Source organism: Vanacampus margaritifer, chromosome 4 (assembly GCF_051991255.1).
Source record: "Vanacampus margaritifer isolate UIUO_Vmar chromosome 4, RoL_Vmar_1.0, whole genome shotgun sequence".
Lineage (NCBI taxonomy): Eukaryota > Metazoa > Chordata > Actinopteri > Syngnathiformes > Syngnathidae > Vanacampus > Vanacampus margaritifer.
The window spans coordinates 20,376,875-20,391,333 of NC_135435.1; the positions used below are offsets into that span (position 1 = coordinate 20,376,875).

Genomic DNA, 14,459 nt, shown 5'->3' on the forward strand with positions numbered 1-14,459 from the left:
TTTGAATTATAAGCAGAGCTGACATGTTGTTGGTTGCAGAGATGATCAGGAATGGATCAGTGACAAGCATAGCCAGCACAGTCAGAAAAATCTGTATGAACTTTACTTACCTGCCAACATGCAAAAAGAAATCCAACATGACAACGTTCAAAACTAACAAGTCAGTGTATCCTTTGTATGCTATGCCTCTCCCATGCTCAGTAGTCGTTATAGTATGGCAAAGTTGTACCATTTTTGGCACACCCCGTAGCAGAGGAACAGGGTGAACAGTAGTTCATTTGCATGTTACAGGACTGCCCCCACCACCCTAAAATTAGATGTTTAAAGTGGGTGATGAGTGGATTGTAATTTTTACATTCTTGGGGTATTGTGACAAAAGTATGTAAAGACACCTGGGAACTGTTTCAGGTAGTGAAAAATTGCACAATATGTCTCTCTTAATTAAACACAAATGCCTGGTGGAATACTGGCTGTGCATGCATTTCTCATTATCTGAGTAAAGGCAGAATTTTCTTCTTCTTTTTTTTTTTTTCCTGGAGAGCTCAGTATTGTAATTTTACCGATTTGACAGGTCATCATTGCTCTCCTTTTTTAATTTTTTTTAATTTTAATCTTTTTTTTTTTAATTTTAATCTTTTTAATTTAAAAAAAAAAAGGCAGAATTTTCAATACAGCGTTTGTATTGGATTTCAATCGATTATGCAGGTGTACCTAATTTTGTGGCTGGTGAGTGGATCTTTAATAATCCACATTCACGTTTGCCCCTCTCTTGTGAAGGACAATTTATCCCACTACGTGAATGAACTGACACACTGTGGCATGGTGGACTGTACACGCCACTTATTTACTCACTCACTCTCAGACAAGAGAAGGCTCTCAAGAGGAGGGAAGATTTTATGAGTTACGCCTTGTAAAGCGTGCAACAGTAAAATCCTTCCCCCAGGCTCTCACTGATGTGATGGGCTCTTTTATTGGGGTCACGAGAGGGCATGTGGAATCCAAGTGTGTGCTGGAGTGCGTCTGTGTGTGTGTGTGAGACATGCAAAGTGTTGACCTGGCACTGAGCCACTGCTCAGTTCACCCGGGTCACCAAGGTTGCATATTTATCCTTTCACAGGTGTGAAGCATCATTTTAAAATTGATAATTATTTTCATGTGAGAGAGACTCCAAACACACACGTGCGTGTGCACACACACACACACACAGTTGATTGAACCAGCTCTCTTAAATGGCCCATGGTCATTTAATGATGCAACCAAAGGAAAGCCTGTTAATATGTTATTAGATGTGAGTGAGAGAGCGAGAGATGAATGTGCACATAAACAGCAACACGCTGTGTGCTAAGACCTCTTTGGATTTTATATCTCCCTTTCTACAACGCGGGATATATAATATATTTTTATATTAGTTACCAGGAACCAGAGAGGCTTTTATGCTGTTACACTTCATAACCTAGTTGTCATTTAAGATGGGGTTGCTCAGTCAAGCGTGACCTTGTTCGGCTCCCTTATTGTTTTTATCCCTCGGTTGTGAAATTATGCGTTAAAAATTCATAAAAAGTTGTTTTATATTCATAGACAGTAGCCAATGGCATAATGATTGATTAATTGATCATTAGGCATTCTAACAATTGTGTGGAAATGATTGTTGATTAATCACGTCTTGAAGCCGTTGAGGCAAAATGGAGCGTCGATGCTGTTGAATCTGTCTCAGGAAAATTTAACTACGTCCACACATCCTTGATTTTTTGGGCTATTTTATTCCACTTAAAATGAATAAAAGCAGTTTAAATTTATGATGTATTTTTTTTAATAATAAATGATACATTTATCTAATTTTAACTAATTAAATAACATAAAAAATAAAATTAAATAATTCATTTGAATTCATATAACGTGACTTAAAATAGAAACTCACAGTATGATCGTAGCTTTGGATGTTCCATCTTCTGACATTCGGATTCAGTGGTGTTCTCAACCCTCTTTAAGCAAAAGACAACATTGATATTCATGTTTCTTTTAACAAATAATCATAAAAATGCACGTCATTCAAAATCATAGGCAATGCCATCACAAATGTCGAGCTGCTTATCGATATTGAATATTTCATATAATAACAGAGGACGTCGCCAATGCATCAATATTGCAAGTCGACCACTACATTCACTACATAGTGTCTCGTTTGTCGTCTTCGAGTATTTTTGAAGATGAAGCAAACACATTTACACATGAATTATAAAAACTTTTTAAGACTGTGGAATGTCTCGAGCAATCCAAAGTGATGACGAAGTGCGTTGCGCCCTCAGCTATCAAAACAAACAATGGCAGCTGACATCCGCTTAAATTGAAGCTGCTAACACTTTCTGATGCGAGTGGGTGGAATGGAATAATTGCTTTAAGTGGATTTTTGGCGTTAAGTAAAGATAGGTGGGGAATGGTGGTTTGGGGGTGGGGGCTAGAAAGGGAGAATAATAAAGGAGAATTACAGGATATATTGGATTTATAGCAGTTTATAGCAGTCAATTGTTTGTGAGTAGCTTCATAATTTGTCTTCATAATTTCTAGGTTTTGGTAAAGGCAGGAATTTGTATTTTGTAAAATTGTGCAGGTGTACCTACTAGTGGAAAATGAAAGTATCCCCAGCATAGTTTTCCATCATTAATACCTAAATATGTTTCTTCTTGCTGGCCCTCAGGTGAAAGTGATGGTGCGTGTGTGTCCGGCGTCTCAGTCGGATGCGGCAGAGTCCAGTTCTTTCCTAAAGGTGGACCCAAGGAAAAAACAGATCACCATCATGGAACCGTCAGCCAATCAGACGCCAAGCGTCGCCTCTCAGAAGAGAGCGGGTTCCAGCCACGTCCCTCCTAAGATGTTTACCTTCGACGCCGCCTTCCCTCCTGATTCGTCGCAGGTAAGTGGGTGGGCCCAGTAATCAGGATCTTAACCTTACACCCATTATCTATCTATCTATCTATCTATCTATCTATCTATCTATCTATCTATCTATTATTGTATTATCTATCTTATTTTACCTATCTCGAATCTATGTACCGTATCTTTTTGATCTACCTACCATATCTATGTACCGTATTTACGTACCATATCTATCTACCGTATCTTTATTTATCTACTGTATGTATCTACGCACACTACAGTATCTATGTACTGTATCTACCGCATCTATCGACTGTATGTCTGTATCAGTCTGTTTCTCTGGCTCTTTCTCTCCAGTTCTCTTTTTTTTTTTAATGTAGCAACACGAGCATGTTAAATGCTAACCCTACATCAGGTTTTGACAGTCTCGTGACCTCAGCTCTAATTGGTTCTTCATGACTGCCCTGCCTTACCTGTTGCTAGGCGGAAGTGTGCGCGGGAACGGTTGCCGAGGTGATTCAGTCAGTCGTGAATGGAGCAGATGGATGTGTCTTCTGTTTTGGACACTCCAAGCTGGGTAAGACGCTCACACGCACACACATGTGCTTGACAAAATAGAGTGTGTGCCTCGTTGCTGGCCCTCATCGATCAACACGAGAAGGAAGAGGATTAGTGTGTCATTCTGGGCCTGCTCCGTTTCTGTCTTTCTAATCTTCCTGAAGGCAATCTTAAATGGGTTGGGACCTCTCACTACAAGACTAAAGGATGTTACAACCAACATGCATGTTCGCAATTAAAGCCTATAACCTCATAGGACATTGCTTCTAAAACTCGACACCAATGTTCTGGAATATAAATATGCATGATGGACAACCTTGGGTCAACCCCCCCGCTGTGTTCAGACGGGCTTATGCTTGTCACTGCTCAATTGTATTTGATAAATGATAAGTGAGCCGTTTTATATCGTGCTCGAATCCATCAAACAGCAGTTGGCGTTGTTGTTTCAATCAATATTACTGTTCTACGAGGTGATATCGCGCCGTGCCGACCTCCCCAGTTCGAACGGCCGTAACAACAGATGAGCGCTGATGTAGTCCCCCTACGGCCATCCATAGTAATGAGGCTGCATTACAAGGACATTAACTTTTTCACTAATTAAAATAGGGAAAGTAACACACTGAGCCCTTTATCATGGGCTCTGTGTCAAAAAAATGAAAACAAAAAAAATGCAACAATAAACTCTACAAACCTTGAGACATGCTAAAAATGTGTAATGTTCATGACATTTCATAAATAAAAAATTCTGTTTCCTATCAATTCCAACGCAGTTTTAAATGAAAACATAGGAAATTATATCATATAACAGAAATGGGCTTTTCTCAAGTAACCTCTCCTAAATGTCGTTCCCCCCTTTTTCTATGGCCCTTTGTGTTACATTTCAGTGAATTATTCCAATTATTCCATGCAACATTTTCCAGTATGTGATTTAAAAACAAAAATAAATACATACTATACGTTTACTTGAAGCCTACATAGTTAAGCTTATCACTATAGCAACCGTCAAGGCCCCCTTTTTTTCAAAGCTGGGATGAATGTGTTAAACTACAGACAGCAGTTAATGAATATTCAAATCTAGATGTTACATGCACATCATGTATACTGTCTCACTTTTTTTCAACACACGCTTACCAGTGTAACACTCGTGAAGGTTAGAGACTGCAGATGGCCAATCAATTTAGTATCAATATTAGTGACTTGACACACACGTGCAAGAACTTAATTTTTATGTCTGGTCGTAATATATATAATTATTATTGTTCGAGAATTGAGAATCTGCACCAAATTTCTCTTTTAAAAATGATTAATAAAACCTTACCTATTCATACAAAATCAATCATATAATTTTTTTCATCATATTGCGGTATATGCGGAAAGAGAAAAGATTGCTGCCGACAAGTCCTTGATCCTCCATTGTGTTGCAGAACAAATCACACACGTTTCACATGACTGGCTGTTTATGTCCTTATAAGACTTCAAGTGGGGTGTCACACATTTTTTGTGTGGATTCCGATTTCCCGACACAGCAGATGTGTCTGTCGTGTGTGCCCAAGGGGAAAAACACAATTCATTCATATTGAATTTCACTCACTGTCTGTCTGTCTGTCTGTCTGTCTATCTGAACCAGGCAAATCTTACACCATGATTGGCCGCCATGACTCCCTGCAGACGCTAGGTATCATCCCCTGTGCCATCTCCTGGCTCTTTAAGCTCATCAATGAGAGGAGGGAGAAAACAGGGGCGCGCTTCTCTGTCCGTGTGTCCGCAGTTGAGGTAAGTGGTTGCGCCACTCCATATTGGCCCGCTATTTGGTGTACCAGCTGCAGGGTCACAGTAGATAAATGGTGGCACTGGACACACTGCGGTGTGTTTACAGGGAAGGAAAAGCAAATCTGGGCTTCTGCTTGTCATAAAAAGACAAGTTCTTCCTTTGGGTTTTGCTAGACATTATTATGACAAGCACTACAAACATGCACAGTTGCACGCTGACTATTTTTTAGAATTTAATGTATGTGCCATTTATTTTCACAGACGACTGTTTTCAGTTTTGACATGAAAATCATAAAAAAGCTTTAAAAACCTACATGTTGAAAGACATTTTTCAAGTGTTGGCATTTTTAGGTTCTCAAAATATGCAAACAAACAACCCAAACTATCCCAATTTGAGTAGTTTTCAGCTAAAAACAGTGGGGCGTAAACAGACCTAAAACTGCCTTTAGTCAGACAGTGAAAGTGTTAATTCATTCTTTATGATTAAAAAAAAAAAAGGGAAAAAAAGCCATTGCAAGAATCAAGTCGCTGTATCCTCCAAGGCGTCGCTCCATTGTGGAGTGCCTTAAGGCTAAATTCTTGGACCAATTTTATATTTTATATGCTGTACTTGTTCTCCCTAAGATCTATTTTTAGAAAACGTATCATCTCCTTCCAATGTTATGCAAATGACAGTCAAATCTACCTGCTTTTGTAGCAAAACAATCCTAACTCAAAAAGTCAAAACTTTTATTTACATGCCTGGAAAATAGCTTTAAGCTTTTTAAATTTCAATAATAACACAACTAAAGTCATGGTGTTTGGTACCTGCACTGCTTGTTTTAAGTGCCTAAATAAAGTGGGTGGTATGGTATGCTAAGTCAATGATACGATACTGGACATAGCTTTACTGTTTGTTCCTATGGGTGTGCTTTAAAAGGTTTGGGGCAAAGAGGAGAACCTAAAGGACTTACTTTCTGAGGTGGCCACTGGCAGCTTGCAGGATGGACAGTCACCTGGAGTCTACCTGTGTGAGGACCCCATCTGTGGCATGCAGGTACATGCACCTGTGTGCATGCATGAGCGTGTGTGAGAATCAGCCAATCACGGAGCACATGTAGACAGCCATTCACAATCACATTCACACCTATTGGACAATTTCGAGTCTTCGATGAACCTAACAAAGCATGTTTGTTGAACTGTGAGCAGAAGCAGGAGAAAAACCCACTCAAGCATGGGGAGATTATATTAATTATATAATACTTTTTATTACAATTATTGTGATAATTTCTTGCAGGGAAATAGTACGAATGAAAGTGTGTGTGTCCCTGATGTTATATGGTTATGGGATTAGGGGGTGTGATACAAGCACATTTGTGTAATCCCCCCACTAATCTGACATAATCTCATCAGTAATGATACCCTTGCAGTAAAGCACACACACACACACACGCACGCACACAAGAAAGGTGATAATTGAATATGCCAATCATACAAGCGCATGCATCTAAACTTCAATACGTTACCCTCCCTTCTTGTCTGGCTGGCTGTCTTCTTAAATCAGAATCAAGTATGGAAAACACACAAGGAATTTGCCATCACAGTCACAACCCATCCAAGAAACAAAAAAAAAGGCTCAATCTCTGTTCCTTTAAAAAAAAAAAAGAAGGGGGGGGGCACAGTATGAAACTGGAAAAAACATCATTCCTCTCTTCCCATCCTCACCGCAGCTCCAGAACCAGTCTGAACTGCGTGCGCCGACACCAGAGAAGGCAGCCTGGTTCCTAGATGCGGCAATTGCGGCTCGCCACAGCAGCCAACGTCCCGACACCACTGAAGAAGACCACAGGAACTCCCACATGCTGTTTACATTGCACATTTACCAATACCGCATGGAGAAGACAGGCAAGGGAGGAAGTAAGTTCTCATTACACCAATCAAAAAGGATTCTAAAACTTTTTGGACTAGTTTTTAAACGTTTGCTCATCTCCTAAACTCTTCGTCCACTTTTGACTACGGTACCTTTCAAGTGTCGGGAGGTCGCAGTCGTCTCCATCTGCTGGACCTGGGCAGCTGCGATGCTGGCGTCCTCGGAGACGGAACGGGCGGGAAAGGCAGGGAGAATTCTTCGCCCGGCTCGGCGCCTCTGTGCCTTTCCCTGTCAGCCCTCGGCAACGTGATCCTGGCCTTGGTCAACGGGAGCAAACACATCCCATACAAGTAAGCTTCAGTGTGGAAGTCCAGGATATGAGAGCAGGCAGGAAGATGTGATAAGATGGTTTAATGTGTAGAAACGTAAAATTAAACCATGCTACAAAAGTCCCTTTTAGCTTCTTTGAGGCAAGAGAAGTGCATCATTTCTCCCATAGGGTACACCCTAAACTGGTTATCAGCCCTAATGCAAGGCATATATTGGATGTTGGCCATGAACATATTTTCAACAAAAAAATGAAAAAAGGTTTTAATGTACTGTAGGACTGAAATATTTAGTTATTTCAGTGCACGAGGTTAACGGGAGAGTAAGATTTTAGAGAGCCGGAATGGAAGAAAGCAAACTGGCAGGTTTTTTTCCCCTCAAGGTTTTAAGGAGTCACTGTCAGAAACAACACCTGCTGTTGCATATTCATCAGTGTGGTTTAATGATGAGCGCTACAAGGAGCTAGAAAGATAAATAGTTGAAGAGAGGCCAACAAAAGGCTGAGGACAAACGGTAAAAGAGCAAAAAAAGCAAACATTGTTCAGTATGCATTAGCGGTTTACACTATGCAAATCTCTCTCTCGTATCCACCATTCCCTTAATTCTGTGTCCTTGTTCTACCTTCCTTCCTGCCTTCTTCTTGAGGCTACGCGGCTGTGTGCGCCACGCTGGGTTAATTAAATCACCAGCACTTACATTTACATGGTAAAACGAGCTCATTGAAGCTGGATTTTTTACTTTGGTGGCTCAAGCTAAAGTGGGATTGGGAGGGGATTTAGACTCCACAAGACTCAAGTGAGAGCATGTCACTTCAGGGTTATAATGTAGGATTACTTGATAGCAAGCCATTATTGAATGTGTTTGGTGAGGCTTTGGCCACGTTTGACTGGAAGCCACATACTATACATTGAATAGCGACGCTCACTGCATATTAAAGGTGAAATAAATCTCCTGCACTTAAACGAAGGCTTACGAATTTAGTTACTTTACGCCCTGAGGGAGGGTGAGGGAGGAGTAGTTGAACCCTGGGGCAGTAAGAGAGAAGAGTAAAGAGAAGAGGTCAAGACTAATGTATTTGAATGCAAATGTGTTTTCAAGAGATATGCCCGAAAGACGTGTGTTTTTTTAAAGGAGATAGCAGCAGCAGATCTATAATCAAGGCGCACGTCTTGTATACATACACATCTACATTTCCCTTAAAACCCTCTGTACTTTCAGTCTCCAGTCTACAAGTTTAATCTTTTAAAGAGAAAGATAAACTTCTAATATTAGTCTGCAAAATATCCACAGTGCTTCTCTTAAAACCTTTATGCTTACTTGTACTAATCCATATATAGAACAGAATGATTAGCATTAAGTTTGCCTCTCTAATCTGTTCTCCCTCTCAGCTCTTAGCATAATCTGCTATTAAAAAATGCTTGGAGGCTTAAATTGTGACCGACACTATTAATAACTCTTTGAACGACATCATCAACGTATCTAGCCCATACCGTGTGCTATCACCTGCGTGTATCACAAGGGACAGCAAGCTGACCATGTTGCTGAGGGAGTCGCTAGGCAACATGAACTGCCGCACCACCATGATTGCTAACATCTCGGCCTCGCCGGTGGATTTTTCCGAAAGCCTCTCCACCATCCAGATCGCATCCCGCGTCCTACGCATGAAGAAGAAAAAAACTAAGGTTACCGTGGTGAGTCAATAAAAATATTTGCTTCGTTCATTACATTTCAAATAGAACTTAGCTGGAGTAGTGCAACACATCCAGAAGGTGGTGAAAAAAGCATGTTATGACAGAGCATTGTGCTTCTTTTGCTCTGTGGGTCAGGGAAGCCATCTTCGACTTGACTAGACAGGTGAAACCAGGTCTAAGTTGTGGTGCAGGTGGTGTAACGCAATTTTGGTGAAATTGATCGAATCGCAGGCAGCCATTCTGAGTTCTGCTGATATGTGTAGTGAATGACGTCGTATTTCATTCATAAGTATGACAACAGCGTGCACCAAACCCTCTAAATCGGTGTAAAAATCAAATCAATCAAATAGAGCACATTATCATTGACTTTATTATATTTATGAAAACACTCCCTTGGGCCCACAGTTATGCATGTGCACCTCTGCTGCGCTGAATTTAAAAGGGAATGAATGGATCTGCTTTCATTGGCCATGATGTAATGACACAAAACTTTTCTACCTGCACCTGTATATGAAAATACGTTAAGAAAGAAAACTCCACCCATGCGCAACGTTAGACTGCACTTTGCGCTAGACTTGGGCTGTGCACGAAAATAGGGCCCTTGGTGTGGATGAATTTTTTAAATGTATTCATTTAGTTATTATTAACATAATATAACACTGTGCTCCCTTTTCCCAAAAGTTTTAGTTACTCAATAAAAGAACAAAATTGCAAAATTCTTCTTTTGTCCAAAAATAAACACAAAAGACAATTGCCGTCATCAGAATAAGAAACATTCTCTGTTCTTAAATTGGGATGATCAAATGAGCGATAATGCTGCAACAGTGATGAGATATTTTTATCATTTTCTTTGTTGAAGATTGTCAGAAATAAAATACTTCATTCTTTTTTTGTCACTCTCCTGGGAAGTGCGAATTGAAAATAACACCTTGTAGAAAAATAGCATTTTCTGTGTGCCTGTCATCTGTCCTCAGCAGTACACCTCCAGCTCCTCTGGAGGCGAGAGCTCCTGCGAAGAGGGTCGCATGCGTCGGCCCACTCATCTGCGGCCTTTCCATCACCGCGGTGACCCCAACTCGGACCTCCCGCTACTGCGCCTGTCCAGCGACCAGGACGAGCAATACTCCAGCAGCGAGCAGTCATGTGACACCGTCATCTACGTGGGTCCCAACGGGGCCGCCGTGTCAGATCGAGAGCTGACAGACAACGAAGGTCCGCCGGAGATTGTGCCGATAATTCCCGCCCTGCTGCGAGCAAAATCAGAGACGCTACAAAGTCAGGCGGTCCAGAAGGTAAGTGACATTGCGGTCATGATCCAGCATAAACGATAAGGAGATTTATTCCTCAAGTTCTACTTCAGCAGGTACAGCCTGGGCCCGAGAGTCAAGACCAGCAAGGTGGTCCATCTCAAGCACAGTCCTCTCAGACGATACTAGGACAGCAATTGGCCCCCGTGCCTGAGGAGGGGGCCGAGTGCCTAAAATGTAACACCTTTGCTGAGCTGCAGGAGAGACTGGACTGCATTGATGGCAGTGAGGAGGTGAACATATGACACAGACGCTTTGGAGATTTATAAGCCTTATTGAGGATTTACTTTATTTTAGAACTGCAACGTGTCTATAACACGACCAAGATCAGTGTCAAACTAACAAATGTTTTGTCATTTGTTCTTCTCAGGTGGCAAAGTTTCCCTTTGAGGAGGTTCCAGTCTGTAAACAAGAATCCAAAGATCCATGTTTACCTTCTGAGGGCTCAGTTGCTCCTGCTGACAATGCATCTGCTGCTCCGTTGGATACAGAGGCCAAAAAAGGTGAATTACTTGCAATAAAATAATATATACTAGTGTCATTGGAGTCGTTTTTTTCTCTCCGTCTGCAAACAATCTACAACCAACAATATGATCAACACGATCAAAGTAACAGGAAGTGCAGTCCAACTCTCTTCCTCCTCAACAGAAACTTCGAGGAGAAAGACCAATGATGAGCAGCTGCAAGATATCAAGGAGGTGGTGGAGGAGGCGGAGCTGGCTCAGACTATGATCCACAGTCTGGCACAGAGCTGCGGGTCCACCCTCATGTCTGGGAGTAGGAATGTTGCAGGAAGCAACACCTCCAACCCTCTGCACAGGGCCAAGTCCTCTCACCAGCAGGACAGGTGGGACCAGATTGAGTTATCACATTAACACTTCCCATGAAGCAGTCACAGTATGCCGTTCAAACTAAAACCACAATAACAAACTAAAATATAGCTACAGTGGCAACCAACAATGGATATGATCATTTTGATTATGTAAACTAATAACTGATAAACTTTTGTAATTGATCCCAAATTTCTGAAGGTATTTTGTCATTTAAAAAAATGATATCTTCTTATCTGGACAGTCGTGAGAGTCTGGCCATGGGAGTTAACACTGAGGGGAAGACACGGCCACTTGGCTCCCCTCGTCTTGGCATCGCCAGCCTGACAAAAACCTCAGAATACAGGTGAAGTTCAATATCTATAATGAAGTGAAGCACATCTTGTATTCAGTGTTCCATGATGCAAAGGAGTATTTGCATGTGAGCTTATATAAACAAAAATGAAGTCAAACTTCTGTGTATCCACAGGCCTCCATCCTCACCGTCTCAGCGGTGTAAAGTGTACACTCAGAAAGGAGTGATACCTGCAACATCCCCACCGTCTTCTCATACTTTGGCTCAGGATGGACAAGCACCAGAAGCTTTGACCTCAGACAGTATGTCTTTACGCATCTTCTGATTTATTTTTTTATAACAAACCGTTAGCTTTAATGGTAGAAAATGTACATTTATAAATCCAAATGGTCAGAGTCTTTCTGGCTGCTGACCAGTCAAGGGTGGACGCTGCCTCTTGCCACAAGTCAAGAAAATTGCCACATGATTATTAGCCAGTCAATTGCATAGCTATAGTAAATACATTCCATCAATATGTTTTCTGCAATGCAGACAGTCTGGCTGCAGACAGCGGTCGTTCCTCCACCGAGTGCCCACTGTCCAGAACATCCCCTGTTGGGATGAGTCCACAAGTCAAAGATCCAACTCCATCACTGTCTGCCAGCTTGGGCTCTGCAGAAACACTCTGCGATGATGACGTCCCTCCGATACCCTTGGATACACACCGGGATGGTGAGTGAAATGCCTCTCTGCTTCTACAACTGAAGGGTTTCGAGGTCTGAAATGACACATTTTATCACTTCAGGACATCACATGCTGTGTGATGATCTATCAGCATACACAGAGGCTGCAGGAGAAGAAGAGGCACTTGATGACACAGCTCTCATGATGACTCAGCGTCTAACCTGTCGCCCGCCAAGCATTATCAGCTTCAATAGTGACTGCTGCTCTGTGGACGCCCACCCAAGTGGAGTCCTCACAAGCCCCGTTGAGGATGGAGATGCGGAGCACTACCATGTGATTGCAACAAGCTCTGGGGTTACAGAAGTTGTTGCCATGGCAGAGGTTGGTGTGGTTGACTCTGCGATCACAAAAGCACACCTAATGAAAACCTAGTGAAACAAATATAGAGGCGGTGCCAGAACTTCTACCTAATTTGGGCATGTGACTGTCTCATCCGAATACTGGGCCACAAACTGCTATATATATTGGCCAAACACACATCTAAGTTTGACCAACACGTATTTGTGTTCCAAAATGAAGGTCCTACCAAATCCATGACACATCAGGGATGAAATGATCCTGCTAGCATTTCTTCATCCGTGTCAATTTCTTCTACAGGTGGCCATGGCCAAGCTGCGCATGGAGGGGGATACGATAGCCTCGGTGATTACCCCTTTCTCCTCCTGGATGAGTGATCTGAGTGGCTGCAGTGAGGGTGATCACTCACTTCACAGCTTCAGCCAGTCCCAAAGTCATCAAGGGGAAGCCTTGGCTGAACCCAACCAAATTTCCTTAGGATTGGATGTGTCAGGAGACGATGGAAGCAGTGGAGGTTTTAAAGTGGGTGTGGAGGGAGCGCTGTTGGAGAACAAAGGGGAGAAGGGAACGCCAACCAAGGTCAGGTTGCGAAAAATGCCTCCATCTATGGCTAAAACGAGCATCCAGTCTTTGACAGCCTTTGGAAACCTCTCTACTTTTAAGGCTCCTCCCTGTGTAGCTAACAAACCTACTATCTGCTCCTCACCAACAAAATTCAACACACAGCAGTTAGCTTCTATTTCCAGTGAGATGAGCTTTGAGGACCCTTGGCTAATGCGTGGTCTGGAAGATGCGAGGTCTAATGAGGAAGTCAGGCCAGTAACTGGCAATGGGAACCATGAGAATTTCTGCAGGGATGGTGAGATAATTTTTTTTTTTTGCCACACCAAATGTGAAATTATACATTTTGTATTCCTTAATCTTTATTGGCTGGTTGATTAGTTAGCAGGACTAGACATCCTCTAAGAAATAGCCTGTTTCGTATTTCAGTTCGACCTTGTTGGAGGTAACTGTGGAATGTTGATTACAATTTGGATAACTGATTTCCCATTCTTTTGTCAGCAGTTGAAGATCATGGAGGCTCTAGTTCAGGCGGTGAAGTGGTGTCATCTCCAGACTCCTTCAAGAGAGTGGTGGATGGTTGTGAGATGGTCACTGGTGTTGCCCAAGGAGAATGCTTGGCTGATAACTACAACCCGGAAATCCATCGAACCGCCAGTCTCCCTCGTGCCTGGCATCGTCTGAACCGCCAAGACGGATTAGACAACACAACGGAGTACAAGCATATTGGTGCCACCTCTTCAACTCCCTGCAGTCCCCGTGCCACACTTGACCGCCGGGGATCGACTGGAAAACAAGGCTTTTTCTCCCACAGGAAGGGAGGGATCCCGCCTTTGCCACCTGTACGTAAGTCCAGTCTTGACCTACGCAACAGGGCAGCAAGTCCACTACATCAGCCCATCCATGAGGTCTCGATGTTGGGCAGCTCTACAGATGATACATGTGGCACCAGACAACGTGGCTCCAGTATAGACAGTAGTAGACTCTTTAGTGCTAAGCTTGAGCAACTTGCAAGCAGAACTAACTCCCTTGGCCGAGCCCACAATGGCTCGCATCACTATGACTGCTTCTCCCTGGAAAGGGCTGAGAGCCTCCGAGGGGGAGGATCAAAGGGTGACGGCACCATACCTCGTACAGGCCGCAGCCTCACTCGTGCCGGTAACGGCAGTGGAGGTAGTCCTGGTACGAACAGTGCGCCGCAGTCGCCTGCCAAATCAAGCGGTCAGTCCAAGATCTCAGCTGTCAGTAAGCTGCTGATGACCAGCAGTCCCAAAGCCAGGAGTCTGTCTTCCTCCAGCACCAAGACTCTCAGCTTTTCTACCAAGTCTCTGAGCCAAGCTTCCAGTAGAAGCTCAAGCCTTCCCCCTAATGGAAAGG

The 14,459-nt window shown here is 42.7% G+C and overlaps 1 protein-coding gene and 1 long non-coding RNA gene across 10 annotated transcripts in view; one reads left to right on the forward strand and one right to left on the reverse strand.

Annotated features, from left to right (window-relative positions):
* LOC144050019 (uncharacterized) overlaps positions 1–3,552 on the reverse strand; it is a 51,556-nt gene extending 48,004 nt beyond the window's left edge. Inside the window, exons 1-2 of the long non-coding RNA XR_013293762.1 lie at positions 2,666–3,552; positions 1,919–1,982 (exon numbers count right to left, since the gene is read on the reverse strand). This is a non-coding gene — a long non-coding RNA (uncharacterized LOC144050019). The remainder of the gene's footprint in view (positions 1–1,918; positions 1,983–2,665) is intronic.
* kif26ba (kinesin family member 26Ba) overlaps positions 1–14,459 on the forward strand; it is a 72,492-nt gene that overhangs the window by 48,387 nt on the left and 9,646 nt on the right. For 4 of the 9 annotated variants that reach the window (XM_077562852.1, XM_077562847.1, XM_077562849.1 and 1 more), the window contains exons 6-22: positions 2,696–2,911; positions 3,358–3,451; positions 5,060–5,205; positions 6,122–6,238; positions 6,912–7,098; positions 7,212–7,401; positions 8,898–9,069; positions 10,044–10,361; positions 10,430–10,609; positions 10,747–10,879; positions 11,001–11,223; positions 11,451–11,552; positions 11,676–11,803; positions 12,033–12,212; positions 12,286–12,545; positions 12,822–13,380; positions 13,584–14,458. In XM_077562852.1, coding sequence (XP_077418978.1) covers positions 2,696–2,911; positions 3,358–3,451; positions 5,060–5,205; positions 6,122–6,238; positions 6,912–7,098; positions 7,212–7,401; positions 8,898–9,069; positions 10,044–10,361; positions 10,430–10,609; positions 10,747–10,879; positions 11,001–11,223; positions 11,451–11,552; positions 11,676–11,803; positions 12,033–12,212; positions 12,286–12,545; positions 12,822–13,380; positions 13,584–14,458 — 4,080 coding nt within the window. The remainder of the gene's footprint in view (positions 1–2,695; positions 2,912–3,357; positions 3,452–5,059; positions 5,206–6,121; positions 6,239–6,911; positions 7,099–7,211; positions 7,402–8,897; positions 9,070–10,043; positions 10,362–10,429; positions 10,610–10,746; positions 10,880–11,000; positions 11,224–11,450; positions 11,553–11,675; positions 11,804–12,032; positions 12,213–12,285; positions 12,546–12,821; positions 13,381–13,583; position 14,459) is intronic. The other 5 variants (XM_077562853.1, XM_077562848.1, XM_077562855.1 and 2 more) reach the window with 4 other exon arrangements.